This window comes from Polypterus senegalus, chromosome 7 (genome assembly GCF_016835505.1).
Source record: "Polypterus senegalus isolate Bchr_013 chromosome 7, ASM1683550v1, whole genome shotgun sequence".
Taxonomy (NCBI): domain Eukaryota; kingdom Metazoa; phylum Chordata; class Cladistia; order Polypteriformes; family Polypteridae; genus Polypterus; species Polypterus senegalus.
In genome coordinates this window covers 59,109,070-59,123,974 of record NC_053160.1, presented here as the reverse complement: position 1 = coordinate 59,123,974, position 14,905 = coordinate 59,109,070, and the positions used below count along the sequence as shown (strand labels likewise).

At 37.7% G+C, this 14,905-nt stretch overlaps 1 protein-coding gene across 2 annotated transcripts in view; it reads left to right on the top strand.

Moving 5' to 3' along the window:
- ipo11 (importin 11) overlaps window positions 1-14,905 on the top strand; it is a 357,709-nt gene that overhangs the window by 186,604 nt on the left and 156,200 nt on the right. For both annotated transcript variants that reach the window (XM_039758699.1, XM_039758698.1), the window contains exons 12-13: window positions 3,895-3,938; window positions 8,692-8,782. In XM_039758699.1, coding sequence (XP_039614633.1) covers window positions 3,895-3,938; window positions 8,692-8,782 — 135 coding nt within the window. The remainder of the gene's footprint in view (window positions 1-3,894; window positions 3,939-8,691; window positions 8,783-14,905) is intronic.

Sequence of the window (14,905 nt, the reverse complement as noted above, 5' to 3'; positions counted from 1 at the left end):
TTGTAATTTACGGACTCATACGCTCCTCAATAATGGCGGGCCCTGCCATTTAGCTAAGAATTTGTGTGGATCCGAGGGAACCAGTACCAAAACACGATCGCCAGGTTTGAACTCACGGAGCTTGCTGCGCCTATCGTAAAGACGCTTCTGAGTTTCCTGTTCTCGTTGTTGGTGTTCCACAGCAATAGAGGAAAGCATAGAAATTCTGTCTTGCAACGAAATTAGTCGATCTGCAAAGCTTGGACCTTAGCTGCTCTCTCGTTCCTATCCATTCCTCACGCATCACATCCAGGATGCCTCGCCGCCTGCCAATAACAACTCAAGGGACTCAAGCCAGTGGACGCCTGTGGTGATTCTCGCACGCGTACAAAACAAAAGGTAGGACAGTATTCCATGTTGTGGGATCATTATGAGCAACTCACCTGATCATCTGTTTCAATGTTTTGTTAAATCGCCGGTTAAACCATTCGTTTGAGGATGGTAAACAGTAGTACTCAATTTCTTAATAGCAAAGCTGTCACACAATTGTTTCATCACGCGAGAAGTGAAAGGTGTGCCCTGATCAGTTAAGATTTCTCTAGGGATACCAATACAGTAAAAGTTTCACATAGTGCTTTGGCTACAGCGAAGAGTTGGCCTTTTCAGCGCAATCATTTCTGGATATCGTGTGCATAATCAACCAACACCAGCAAATATTGGTACCCATCCTTAGTCTTAGGTAATGGTCCCACAATATCTAATCCCACACGCTGAAAGGGAACTTCCAATATGGGCATAGGACAAAGGGGAGCCCGAGGAGGCTTATAAGCAGAGACGATCTGGCAGTCTGGACATGAAGTACAAAACCGTTCAACATCTTTTCCCATATTAAGCCAATAAAATCGCTTTGATAACCGGTCTCTAGTTTTGTCGGCACCAGGTGCCCCCAAGATGTGTGAATGTGCCAGATGCAAAACAGTTTCCCTATGTGCTTCAGGTACCACCAGTTGTTCAATAAATTCCCCCTCCAAATGATCTGAGATCACTCTGAAAAGGCAACCGTCCTTTTCTATAAAGTGTGGGGTTTTCACACCCCCCGGAATTACGCTCTTGGTAATAAGAGTCATTAGCAGGGTGAGCCTGTTTAAATGCATATTCTAATGAGCTATCAGTATGCTGCAAACGCACAAAATCTGATTGTTCGTTAACACTCGGTTTGTGTTCGAGGCGTTTGCAATCTGGGAAGATGTAGAAGGAGCAGCCCATTCTGGAAGATTGTCGGGGGGTGACCTCCTCCGTCTCGCTGGAGAGATCGGGTTCAATTTCTAAGATGGATTTAGATTTTCCCGCCGCTACCAGTTCTTCGTCTTGGTTTTCTTCTTCTCCCCCCCACTAAGTTCAATATTGGACTGGACTACTGGTCCCTGACATTTATTAATCAGTTTAGGAAAAAGGGCATTTCTCCGTCCTATGAGTAATGGCCATGGGCAGGAATCTGACACTGCAGTCCAGACCTTAAAACCGACCCTGTAAGTTAAAGGAAGAAGTAATGTTTGATAAACTTTAACATCACCATGTACACATCTTATTTTTACAGTCTCACAGTCTCTAAGGAATCTTTCTTCAAGACAGTCTCGTCTCACAATACACAGTTCACTCCCCGAATCTAACAATGCTGAGATTTCTCTGCCCCCCAATTTAACTGGAACAAATAATCCATCTTTTCCTTCCGGCGAACATGTAATATTCGAACAACAAACCTCGGCCAATCCAACTTCCATCGACTGAGCTGGGGATAGACGACATTCTCTTGCCAAATGACCGAGTTGATTACACCGGAAACATCGACGGTCGGCGCCGCTGCCAAAATATCCTCTGCGACGTCCTCGTACAGCTGGTGGAGCTTCACCAGAAACTGGCATCTCTGTTACGACCGGGTTCCCCGGGGGCCTACCTGACCCCATTTGATTTTCCTTTCCACCAGGTTGTCGAAGTTGTTGTCGCCGCTCGAAGTAACGAGGATGTCCAGCGCGCTCGTTCCCTGTTTGCGAAGAATCGGCAAATCCACTATAACCGCTTTTCCTCCAAGTTGCTTGTGAACCTTCCAGTCGTCTTGACATAATCGTTAACGACTCAATATCATGACGTAGAAATTCATCTCGAATAACTGTTGGTATACCGTTCAACAGTATATTCATTACCACTTTCTCTACGACTCGATCCATCTCACTTCCCTCAAACCAGCAGTTCACTTTATGTATCAAATCTTGAATTTGCGCACGGATCGGGCCATCCATATTCAGCTTCCAGTTGTTTAATTCGAACCCTTTTGCCAAAAAAGTCTTAGTTTTACGTAAAACCACTTGGTCTTTCAGGAACTCATAATCGCCAAGCTTGTCTCTGGGTACATTACGTAAAGAGTAAAGAGCATCTCCAGATAAAAAGGGTGTGATTATAACGGCCCACTGTCGTCTGTCCCATCCCAGCATGGTTGCGACTTGTTCAAAGGCTAACAAGAACATCTCAGGGTCATCGTTAGGGCCCATCTTCGTTAGTATATTTTTCGCATTTTCAGGTAAAGGTGGCAAAGGGATGTATGGCTGACGGTTAACAATTGGAACATTCGGATCACGAATATGTCGTTGATTTCCCACAACAGGAATCTCAGGGATGTCATCCTCGAATCAGCTGGGAGTGGAACACTTTGAGCCAATTGGTATAAATAATCTTCAGCATCCATCTGTGCAACCACTTCTGGTACCACTTGTCACGCTTGGGTCACAGATTTGCACAAAGACACTCGGGATCGTGGAAAAAAAAAGAAGGAATTTTATTCAAGCACTGCAAACAAACATTTGTCACTTCAAACTTGCTCCTTGACAAAGATGGCTGTTTTCGTCTTTCAATTAAAGGTTACATGAGTTTCTTCTTCTTCGAATGTAAACGCGTCAGGAGCAGAGGCAGTCTGAGAGAGAGAGAGAAAGCAAAAGAAATCAATAACCAAACCGACAGGTGCTGCGCACGGCTTTTTAAGTCGGCGGAGTACCGCGCGAGGCTTGTATTAGCGTTATAGTGCAAGGTTAATGAGCAATGCGGGGTAGTCCGTGTTCGGGCTCTGTGGTTTTCCCAGGGCGTCCGTATCTTCTTGGGGTGCGAACAGCCCTCCAGCTCACAGTATATATATATATATATATATATGTGTGTGTGTGTATATATATATATATATATATATATATATATATATATATATATGTGTGTGTGTGTGTGTGTGTGTGTGTGTGTGTAATATATATATAATTATAATATATACTGAAATGTACTAAGCAGTTATATGGAAGTAATGTATTTTTCTTTCTAACAATATTTTCATCTTGATTTTAATTCTACTTTTCCAGGTGTTCTGATTATTTAATGAATCCATTATTTACTGATTACTGGGTCTGATGCTAAAGTTGTTGTAGCCTTTCATGATTCAGTATTGCTTGCCTGGGTGTCTGCTCTTCTTGTTTTTAATTTTAATTTTTTTATTTAATTTAATAAATCTAAAAATCATGCTGCTGTGCTTTTCTGAATGTAGAATAAGAAGAAAAAAAAACAGATAACACTAATCTGATTTACTGGTAATTATCAGGTGTTGTCACTGATTATGAATCTGGTTTGAACAAAAACCTGCAGCCACAGTGGTTTCCCAGGACTGATTTTGAGAACCCCTGCCCTGGGGTAATCTAGACTATTCAGCCTAACTTGCACATTTTTGGGATTTTAGAGGAAATCTGAAGGACCCAGGAGAAATCCCACATGGAATTACGAAAAGGATGGGAGAACTGTAACTAAATCAAATCTTTAAACTGAATCTTTTTATGAAATATTAGAGTTGGGTATTTAGAGACTAATGTTTCATTCTTTTCTTTGTAGCTGTGGAAGAAGCAGGCGGAGATTCTTGGAAATACAGTTTACGGGTATGTTGGTTTTCTTATTTTCTATACTGACATTAATAGTAACTAAAAGTAATACTAATATATATGTTGTAGAATATGACCTGGACACAGACAGGCAGACACGTTAGTATTACCCCACACACGTTTATTGTGGTCTTCCATCCTTCACAACAAGTACTCACCAGCCCCCAGTACCCTTCAGTCCAGGCCAACACAATGCCTTCTCTCTCTTTCCTTCAGACCACCTCCTTTTCTCCTCCAGAGACCTTGTCCTCTTTTCCACCCGACTCAAGTCCAACTCTGAAGGGTGGTGGCCCCTTTAAATAAGCACCCGGATGTGCTCCAGGTGTGTTCCCAGCAATCTCCCACCGACACGCCCCAGTGTGGCGGAAGTGCCAGCTCTCTCCCTGGAAGCACTCCGGGTGTCCCTGTTCCTCTTCCCCCCAGCACTTCCTGGTGTGGCGGAAAAGCTGAGGTCCAGGGACCTCCAGGTATTGGGGTCCCCCTGGCGGTGACCACGGGCCCCTACAGGGTCGAGCTTCCCAGCTCTTTACCTGTGGCCCCCAGGACAGTTGCCTCCTCGAGGTCTGGAGGAGGCACAAACCCTCCTCTGGTCTTCTCGGGCGTCCCGACTGGGTACCACAATGTACATATTCCATGTTTTTTGTGTTTTATTTTATGTATTTATTTTTTATTTAGACGGACTCCTTTGTCCCAGGTGACTTACAACATTTCAGATGTAATTAATTGTTTCTTTTGTTTTTCCAATTAAAGCACAAGCTGGTGAAATGCCTTGCTCATGGTCACACATGCCCGCAAACGGTATTTGAATCCACAGTCTCATCATTTGAGGTCCAAAGCCTTAATCACTACATCACACTGTCTGCCAGTTTTACTATATGTACTGCCTATTTAACTACAATATTTTTGTTAGTAGGTACCATACTTTGAGCATGTAAATATAAGGGTGCTATACAAAATTAATTCAGTAGAAATAGATATTGTAAAAAAAATACATTCTATGAGAAATATTGCAGCATAATACACTATATATTTATATTACCAAGTCTATTGAACAAATATGACCTAGAACTTTTTTTAATCGAAAAGTAAGAGAAGTATGGGATCCTAATTTTAGGTTATTTCAAGTAGTGTTTGTTATAAAACAACAAAAAAAGATTTTTTCTTCTTACTAGCATCTTCATTAAAGAGCAATTCTTATCTCCCATTGCAGGATAATTTGCTCAAGCAGATACATACAGGAATGGAAACAATCTAAAGTTATTGATTTCTTTATTTTTTTAGACTGTGCCATCAAAAGTTGCTAATTTTTATTTTTCCCAGTAACACAAGTCTATGCTGGCTAGAATGATCAAAGTTTAAAGAATTTGTTTCACCTTATGGATTGAAATAGTTCTATCAAGAGAAAGGTTTGGCACAAGATAGTCTTTATTGACTTTTAATGTCATTGATTTTTACAAATTTCTTGTTTGGTAATTAAAACTTTAGTTTATACCAAATTAAATTGGGACAGCCATCCCAAATGTCCCTTTATCTTCCCTATTATTTAACCTTACCTTGAGCCTTTTGTCAGAGCTGACTGTAAAATATACCTTTTTGCTTCCATATTCACAAGCAATAGAAAGGGGTTATTAGTCGATTGTCTTAATCTGTACGAAGCTGGAAGCAATTATTGACAAGTATCATAGTTAAAAGTTTAAAGTTTTATTGTTTTTATAAAATGTTGGAAATTGACATTTAAAATGAATGCATGAAGAACATAATAAACTTTTTCAGCTAGTATCAAAAATATATTTCCACACGTGTGATTCTTCTCACCAACCAGATAGACAGAAAAGTGTATTAGATATGCACAGCAATATTTATAATTCATAGATAGTACTATATTTCTTATCTTAGTTGAGTTAATTTTTAACATATTATAAGGTCATAGAGCGTTTAACTGATACATAAGTGAATATTAACAATCTGTCATTAAAAATCTAAAAAATATTAGTTATAAAACAGATTATTTATAGGAATCTTTTGCATGAACTGTTTAAAAAAAAAAAAAAAAAAAAAGACTTCCATATGCTAATTGTGCAATAACAGAAACTGGATTTAACAAAAAGATAAAGGACAAACCAATTTTACTGCTATTATGTATTATTATATATATGTATGTACAGTATATAGATATATAATCATACTGCATAAATGTATATGTAATAATTTATATTTATATATATTACATAATAATAAAATAAAACCTTGCATAATGTCCCGCACACAAAATCTGTATATGATGCTGACAATATCCTGCTTTTTTAGGTGATGCCTCTTTCAGCTTTCCTCAGTTTAATTCTTTCTGGTTCTCAGTTTTTCCTTTTCTTTTTCTTCAGTCTTATTACCTTTACACCAACAATATTTTTGTGTTTTCCTCTTGAGGGTTCAATTTCTGATCCTGGCTTGATATATTCCAGATGTTGTAAGAACTGTAGACAAAAACAGGAGGGATACTGGTAGCAGTAATGGCTTCTGGCCATGTTATGGCTCATAATCCAGGTCATTAGTGTATGGGCTGAGGGGAATTTAAAGGCAAAGTGAATTCCTCAACTCCTTCCACTGTGCCTCTATTAAGTCGGTCTTTGTAGTGGTTGTGGCAAATGACCATGTCTCCCATCCCACTCAGCTCTGTCTTAGGGGTTAGAGCACATCTGATGCAGTGATCGTTATTTTAAAAGAGAGAGAAGAAAAAGAGACTCTCAATTGGTGTGGAGAATCCCTTTCGATTGTTTAACCATAAAATGGTAGGGCTGTAGGCTGCGAAATTGCCTTGTTACCAGAAAATTGCTGTTTGCCTGGGACAGCATACAGTGGCAAGAATAAGTATTTTAACCCTTTGAAAATGACCATGTTTATCTTCACTGGACTTTTTCTAGCAATGCTATATCTTTTTTGTTTTCCGGTGACTGCACACAGTATTTCAGGGGCGGCCACACCAACGTGTTGTAAAGCTTAAGCATAACCTCCTTTAATGTGTACTGTACACATTGTGCTATGTAACCTAACATTCTGTTAGTCTTCTTAATGGATTTTCAACATCGTCTGGAAGTTGAAATGTTATGGTAGTTTACTATACATTATTCATATGTTATATCAGTATTTGAAGGTATACTTGATCGGTATACAAAAATGGGGTTCCTTTAGTATATTATGTGAGAAATAGCAGAGACTGTGTATGTTTGTGTGACTGTAACAGCAATAATTCAGAACCTACTAATGATAATATTTATTGGAGGTTTTGGGAGAACAATACACAATGCAGTGCAATATTTGGGCATATCTGATAAATGACCAGATTTGCCTGAAATCATTTAAGGTTAACCATTAGACCATTAAATAATATTGGTGTGACTAACAGAAGTATCATGTGTTATGCAATGCTGGGCTTTACTTTTATGGTCAATAATGACTTAACATAGACCATTCAAAAAGATATGTCAGTGCAACTAATAAGAAATCTGAAATCTTTACACTAAACAGTTAATTAAGATTTATAATCTACTATATAATAAAACACTAAGGTCTGTGTGTGTCTTATCCCTTTAAGCAGTATGATTGGTTGCTATGGATTTGGTTTGATTGGTTAGTTTGGCTTTTGTGACACGATTGAAAGAGGAAATGTGACTGTTAGACACACAACGAGGAGAAAAAACATAGGAGGCATGCTGAGGGAGCTGCCTTCAAAGACAGAAAGTATAAAAATGGACAGGAAGCAAGAAAGGCACCTCAAGAATAAAGGCATAGACTGAGAAGCAGGCTTTACGAGAACATCCTTGAGAGAGAGTGCTGATGAAGAGGGTTTCAGGCACACACAAACACAGAGGAAAGGCCCTGAAGGTAAATGTAGGAGACGAGATAGCAAATAAGGCAGCCTGGGACTGAGTAGGAATATATCTTATTTTTATCTTCTATTGTTTTCCTTTTCTATTATTAAATCTTATTTTATCAAAACTTGTTTCATTTAGTTTACATGTCATTTTCCTATTATTGACTAATAAGTAATCCATATTGAACTAGTAAAAAAATTCTTGGGTTTTAAAATAATATAAATAATGGAACACCTATTGTGTGTCTCTGAGGTTTAAATCCCCCATTATTTTAGAATAATACAAGATTAACATTTATTTTGTAATTACATTAACTGGGATTACTGAAAAAGCTGCGGGGCAAAATGTTTTTACACCTATAATAAAAACATTATCTCATGTTAATTTAAGTTTTCCACTGAGCATAAAAAATAAGCTTCAAGTCAAACTTTGTGTACATTTGGAACACATTTGAAGAATTCATGCTTTTTGCACAGACGTTTATGTGCTGGTTACTGCACAACTTGACACAAAAAGTCATTTATTTAATTTCTGAATGAATAGCTAATGTATGTAGCTTACAAGAAAGTTTGCAGTTTTGTTACTGTAAGAGTAGTAAGAAACTGTAATTCACTACAGTCTTAACCTTCAAGGCTGAAAGTCGACTTTTTTGGTTTTTGGAGTAGGCTGTAAGATTTATTTTCTTTTGGAATGAAAAGTTAGCAGTTGCTTTTTATATATTTGTCTAATTTATTACAGCAAGTGCCATAAAGTAACTTGGTTTACTGTAGCTTACTTTATTTATGAAATTGAATATCTATTGATGAAGGTTAAAATTACATTATAAGGCATTTAATTGTATAATTACTAGAGTTCTTACTCTTTCCTCTTTTTTGTTACAGCCATGTACTGAAGTTCTTTTCTTGGATATTTTCCATAGCTACAGTCAAACACTGACTCCAGTCCTTCTGGATATGGTTCACAACCTGCATCGTAAGTTGTTTATTCCACTTTTCTCAAGGACAATGATACAGCAGTCGATGGTCAGTTATTATGTGATTTTATTTTATTTATTTTTTGTCTTTGGTTTTTTGTGATTGTGATGTATTTCCATTAACATTTTATATTGTTGTGCCCCCCAATCTTCTATTGCTGAGCTGGCATAATTCAATTTTAGAGTAATAGGAGTCAGAACCTATGCCAGTAGTATAGAGCACAAGGCAAGAATCAGCCAATTGCAGATACACTTACTAGATACTCCTTGTTATGCAGTAAAGAAAATTACAAAAATGAAAAACATATTTGGGTTTGTGTGTATTTTACATTCAAATGAAAAACATGTAAGATTTACAGAAACATTTTGTTTCAGTATTACATTACACATTTGTATATTTTAGGGTAAAAAGCAGAATTTATCATGTGCTAGCTTGATCCAGGAAAAATCACTGAAAGAATTTAATGGAAGAGAGGACTATTATTAAAGACTGCAAACTGTTTTAAGTTAGAAGAAATACGGAAGATTGGCTTTATTTTAAACTAGTTGTGTTAGCAAGCTTTGCCTGGGAAATTTCATAAGACATTGGGCCTCAGCTGTGGTGCTGTCAGTTAAGCAGGTGTATCAGAAGTACTATGTAATTAAGTGCATTTTGTCTGTATACAGTAATTATATTTTATCTTTTTTAAATCAAGGGCCAATATTATTGGCAGGCTGTGTGATGTAGCGGTTAAGACTTTGGACCTTATATTTCAAACCCTGAGATTGTGGGTTAAATCATGCTACTGACACTGTATCACCATGATAAGTCACTTCACATATTTGTTCTCCAAATAGAAAATACAAAAGAAATGTAACCAATGGTATCTCAGATCTTGTTAAGTCATGTTGGATAATAAATAATAGTAATAATATTATTAGGTTACTGGAGCTGCTTACTCTTGAATATCCTATACACAAATGTCTAGGAGTACAACATGCATTAGATAAATTCCTGCTTTTTCTGCTTATTCTAGTGACTAGGCTTTTGTTGATGGTCATTGCAAAACAGAGTTTGACAGGAAAGTGAATTCTTTTGCATTGAAGCTTAAGCTAACTGATGAAAAGCTGAAGCATTTTAATCTTTTTAATTTATTCATCAAAGAGTAATCACATTTCTGTTTATTGGGTATTTTTATAACTGAGTTTTATACATCAATAATAGTGATAATAGAATGCATTTGCATATATTAGTAAGTCGAATTCCATTAGTAGATTAAATTAAATACCTGCTTTTTAACAATGCTTCACAATGTTGTGGCTGAAAAGCTTTATTAGTGATGTAAAAATAGTATCTATTGATGTTCTTTTGTTAGTTTTTGATTGTAGAGATTCTGTGACCAATTGTACCTCAAATTTCTTATACCTAATGTTTATGAAAAATATACCTGATGGGGAGTAAAAACCTCTGAAGTCTCAAATTAAATGTTTTGGCTACACTGGACTGTGATGAAGAGCAGGTCTGAAATTATTAATTACACTGGGCAACAAAAGTTTAAAAAAGGTTTGCTTCCTAAAATATTTTGATGATAATAATACACTGCTTCAGACTGAACACAAATATAATTTCTGATTAACTGTATGAAAAATGTAGTGAAACATGAAGTTAACTTTTATTGGATTTAGTGTGTTCAATTGCTTATTGATGCTGACACACTGCATTACTCAATTGAGGTAAAATGCTTTGCTGCTGATTTTCATTTGTATTGGGCATCAAATGCTTCTTGTTTGAGTGTCAAACAATAGTCAGCCAGCACTGATGGATTCTACTTGCTCTGGTACTGCTTTTCAATCTTTGCATTGACCTGGTGAAACCTTTCACCATCTTAGTCACTCTCTTTATCAAGATTGGCAGGGCAAAAGTCCAAATGTAAATACAGAAAGGGAATCTGTAGCAGCATGTTGCACCTGAAGCATGCTTTTAATGAGTTGGGACATAGTTTGTTGCTCTCTAATTCCCAAGAAAAATTAAGAACATACTTACAGTGGTGTGAAAAACTATTTGCCACCTTCCTGATTTCTTATTCTTTTGCATGTTTGTCACACAAAATGTTTCTGATCATCAAACACATTTAACCATTAGTCAAATAATACACAAGTAAACACAAAATGCAGTTTTTAAATGATGTTTTTTATTATTTAGGGAGGAAAAAAAATCCAAACCTACGTGGCCATGTGTGAAAAAGTAATTGCCCCCTGAACCTAATAACTGGTTGGGCCACCTTTAGCAGCAATAACTGCAATCAAGCGTTATGCGATAACTTGCAATGAGTCTTTTACAGCGCTCTGGAGGAATTTTGGCCCACTCATCTTTGCAGAATTGTTGTAATTCAGCTTCATTTGAGGATTTTCTAGCATAAACCGCCTTTTTAAGGTCATGCCATAGCATCTCAATTGGATTCAGGTCAGGACTTTGACTAGGCCACTCCAAAGTCTTCATTTTGTTTTTCTTCAGCCATTCAGAGGTGGATTTGCTGGTGTGTTTTGGGTCATTGTCCTGTTGCAGCACCCAAGATCGCTTCAGCTTGAGTTGACGAACAGATGGCCGGACATTCTCCTTCAGGATTTTTTGGTAGACAGTAGAATTCATGGTTCCATCTATCACAGCAAGCCTTCCAGGTCCTGAAGCAGCAAAACAACCCCAGACCATCACACTACCACCACCATATTTTACTGTTGGTATGATGTTCTTTTTCTGAAATGTTGTGTTCCTTTTACGCCAGATGTTATGGGACATTTGTCTTCCAAAAAGTTCAACTTTTGTCTCATCAGTCCACAAGGTATTTTCTCAAAAGTCTTGGCAATCATTGAGATGTTTCTTAGCAAAATTGAGACGAGCCCTAATGTTCTTTTTGCTTAACAGTGGTTTGCGTCTTGGAAATCTGCCATGCAGGCCGTTTTTGCCCAGTCTCTTTCTTATGGTGGAGTCGTGAACACTGACCTTAATTGAGGCAAGTGAGGCCTGCAGTTCTTTAGATGTTGTCCAGGGGTCTTTTGTGACCTCTCGGATGAGTCGTCTTTGCGCTCTTGGGGTAATTTTGGTCGGCCGGCCACTCCTGGAAGGTTCACCACTGTTCCATGTTTTTGCCATTTGTGGATAATGGCTCTCACTGTGGTTCGCTGGAGTCCCAAAGCTTTAGAAATGGCTTTATAACCTTTACCAGACTGATAGATCTCAATTACTTCTGTTCTCATTTGTTCCTGAATTTCTTTGGATCTTGGCATGATGTCTAGCTTTTGAGGTGCTTTTGGTCTACTTCTCTGTGTCAGGCAGCTCCTATTTAAGTGATTTCTTGATTGAAACTGGTGTTGCAGTAATCAGGCCTGAGGGTGGCTACGGAAATTGAACTCAGGTGTGATACACCGCAGTTAGGTTATTTTTAACAAGGGGCAATTACTTTTTTCACACAGGGCCATGTAGGTTTGGATTTTTTCTCCCTAAATAATAAAAACCATCATTTAAAAACTGCATTTTGTGTTTACTTGTGTTATATTTGACTAATGGTTAAATGTGTTTGGTGATCAGAAACATTTTGTGTGACAAACATGCAAAAGAATAAGAAATCAGGAAGGGGGCAAATAGTTTTTCACACCACTGTAAATATCTTCCATGCAGTTTTTTCTAGTCTCGCTAGCAGATCTTTGAACCACTTGTTGAAGTAGAGCTTATGCTTCTAAAATCTGTCCAGGTTTCCAGTGTTCTGAACTCATACAACTAATTTGACAAATCTGACATCACAAATAGAGCATTAAAAACAGCAGCTTAATGTCACTTCAGAAATGGTAGCTTTGTATTCAGTGCAGATACGGGTTGTAGAAGAAGCTCTATTGTGCTTACAGTGCCTTCAACAACCATATCCAATCCACTCCACACAATCCTACCCACCCTTATCCCGAAGCAGCACTTAACAGAAGTTCCTAAAAACCTGAGAGGGGTTTAAGGACACTTTGCACCATCATAAAACACAGCTGTTTCTATCAGTAAATATACATCCTTAAAAAAACTATCCAACAATGCCTCTTACTTTTTAAGTTTTACAATTAATATATTTGCTTTGTCACATTACAACTCAAACTTGGGTTCATACAGTTGTGCTTGAAAGTTTGTGAACCCTTTTGAATTTTTTATATTTCTGCATAAATATGACCTAAAACATCATCAGATTTTCTCTCAAGTCCTAAAAGTAGATAAAGAGAAACCAGTTAAACAAATGAGACAAAAATACAGTAATCCTTCGCTATATCGCGCTTCGACTTTCGCGGCTTCACTCCATCACGGATTTTAAATGTAAGCATATCTAAATATATATCACGGATTTTTCGCTGGTTCGCGGATTTCTGCGGACAGTGGGTCTTTTAATTTAAAGTACATGCTTCCTCAGTTTGTTTGCCCAGTTGATTTCATACAAGGGATGCTATTGGCGGATGGCTTAGAAGCTACCCAATCAGAGCATGTATTACATATTAACTAAAACTCCTCAATGATATACGATGTGCTTCCCGAGCGGATTGTTTGCTTTTCTCTGTCTTTTTCTGACATTTTCTGCGCCTGACGGAGGGGGTGTGAGCAGAGGGGCTGTTTGCCTAGAAGATATGGACGCTACTCTAAGAAATGCCGCTTTTATTGCGGTGGCCCAAAAGCACGTATTGATTTTTTGATTGTTTGCTTTAATCTCGCTCGCTCTCTCTGACGTTCTCTGCTCCTGACGGAGGGGGTGTGAGCAGAGGGGCTGTTTGCACAGAGACTGTTTGTTTAGAAGATACGGAGGCTACTCTAAAAAATGCTGAAAGACTACCTACACATTGCTCCCTTCTTTGCGGCTGCTTTATCTCGGTGCTCATACTTAGAAGCCCAACAGCACGTATTGATTTTTTGATTGTTTGTTTTTCTATCACACTCTCTCTATCTCTCTGACATTCTCTACTCCTGACGGTCCTCGTTTGAAGAGAACATACGTTTGCATTCTTTTAATTGTAAGAAAGAACTGTAATCTCTGTCTTGTCATGGAGCACAGTTTAAACTTTTGACTAAAGGGTGTTATTTAATGTCTAGAGGGCTCTAATAATGTTAACAGTGTGGGAGAGTTTAATAGGGGTATAAAATTAATATAAATAACCATACAAACATATGGTTTCTACTTCGCGGATTTTCATCTATCGCGGGGGGTTCTGGAACGCAACCCCCGCGATCGAGGAGGGATTACTGTATTATACTTGTTCATTTATTTATTGAGGAAAATGATCGAATATTACATATTTGAGAGTGGCAAAAGTATGTGAACCTCTAGGATTAGCAGTTAGTTTGAAGGCGAAATTAGATTCAGGTGTTTTCAATCAATGGGATGACAATCAGGTGTGAGTGGGCACCCTGTGTTATTTAAAGAACAGGGATCTGTCAATGTCATGGTAATGTCTGACTTCAGTTGCCTCAGTAGGGGATGAGAGAGCAGGCCGCCTGCAGACAGTGCTGACTGACATGTTTGCAAAACAAAGGTGCTGATTAGGAGGTGTGAGGGAATTTAAGGTGGTCTGGCCTTACAAATATTTTCGTAGGCTTCAGGGATTCTAGTGTTAATGCTAGTTTTTAATTCTTTGTAAATTATACAACTTAATTTCATGTTTAAAACATTCAGGAATTAATTTGAGTTATTGTTTCTGTATTAAAAATCTGTTTTCTTTATAAACCCTTTTGAAACATTTCATTGTTAAACTGGTTTGCAATATAGGTAAAACTCTGTTACAAAAAATATCTTAACAACAACATTTTCATTACAACAAAATATTTTTATGGTCCTGATAGTTTCCCCATATGACATGAGTCTATAGAAATCTTGTTACTACAAAATACATTCAGCAAATACTTTCATTACAATGAAGTGCCTAAAAGACCTTGAAATGCCTGAAGGGATCATCTACAGAGCAGTTAGTTCTGTGGTCTCAGCTCAGTTGTGCACAATGATCACCAAATAGAAACATTGTAAAAAAAATGTTCTTTCTTCGAACTTTCCTTGTACTGTTTTTTTGCTATTTTTGTTTTCGGTGGTTTTCAGTGATACCTTTTGCTTATTGCTCGTCAACATTTC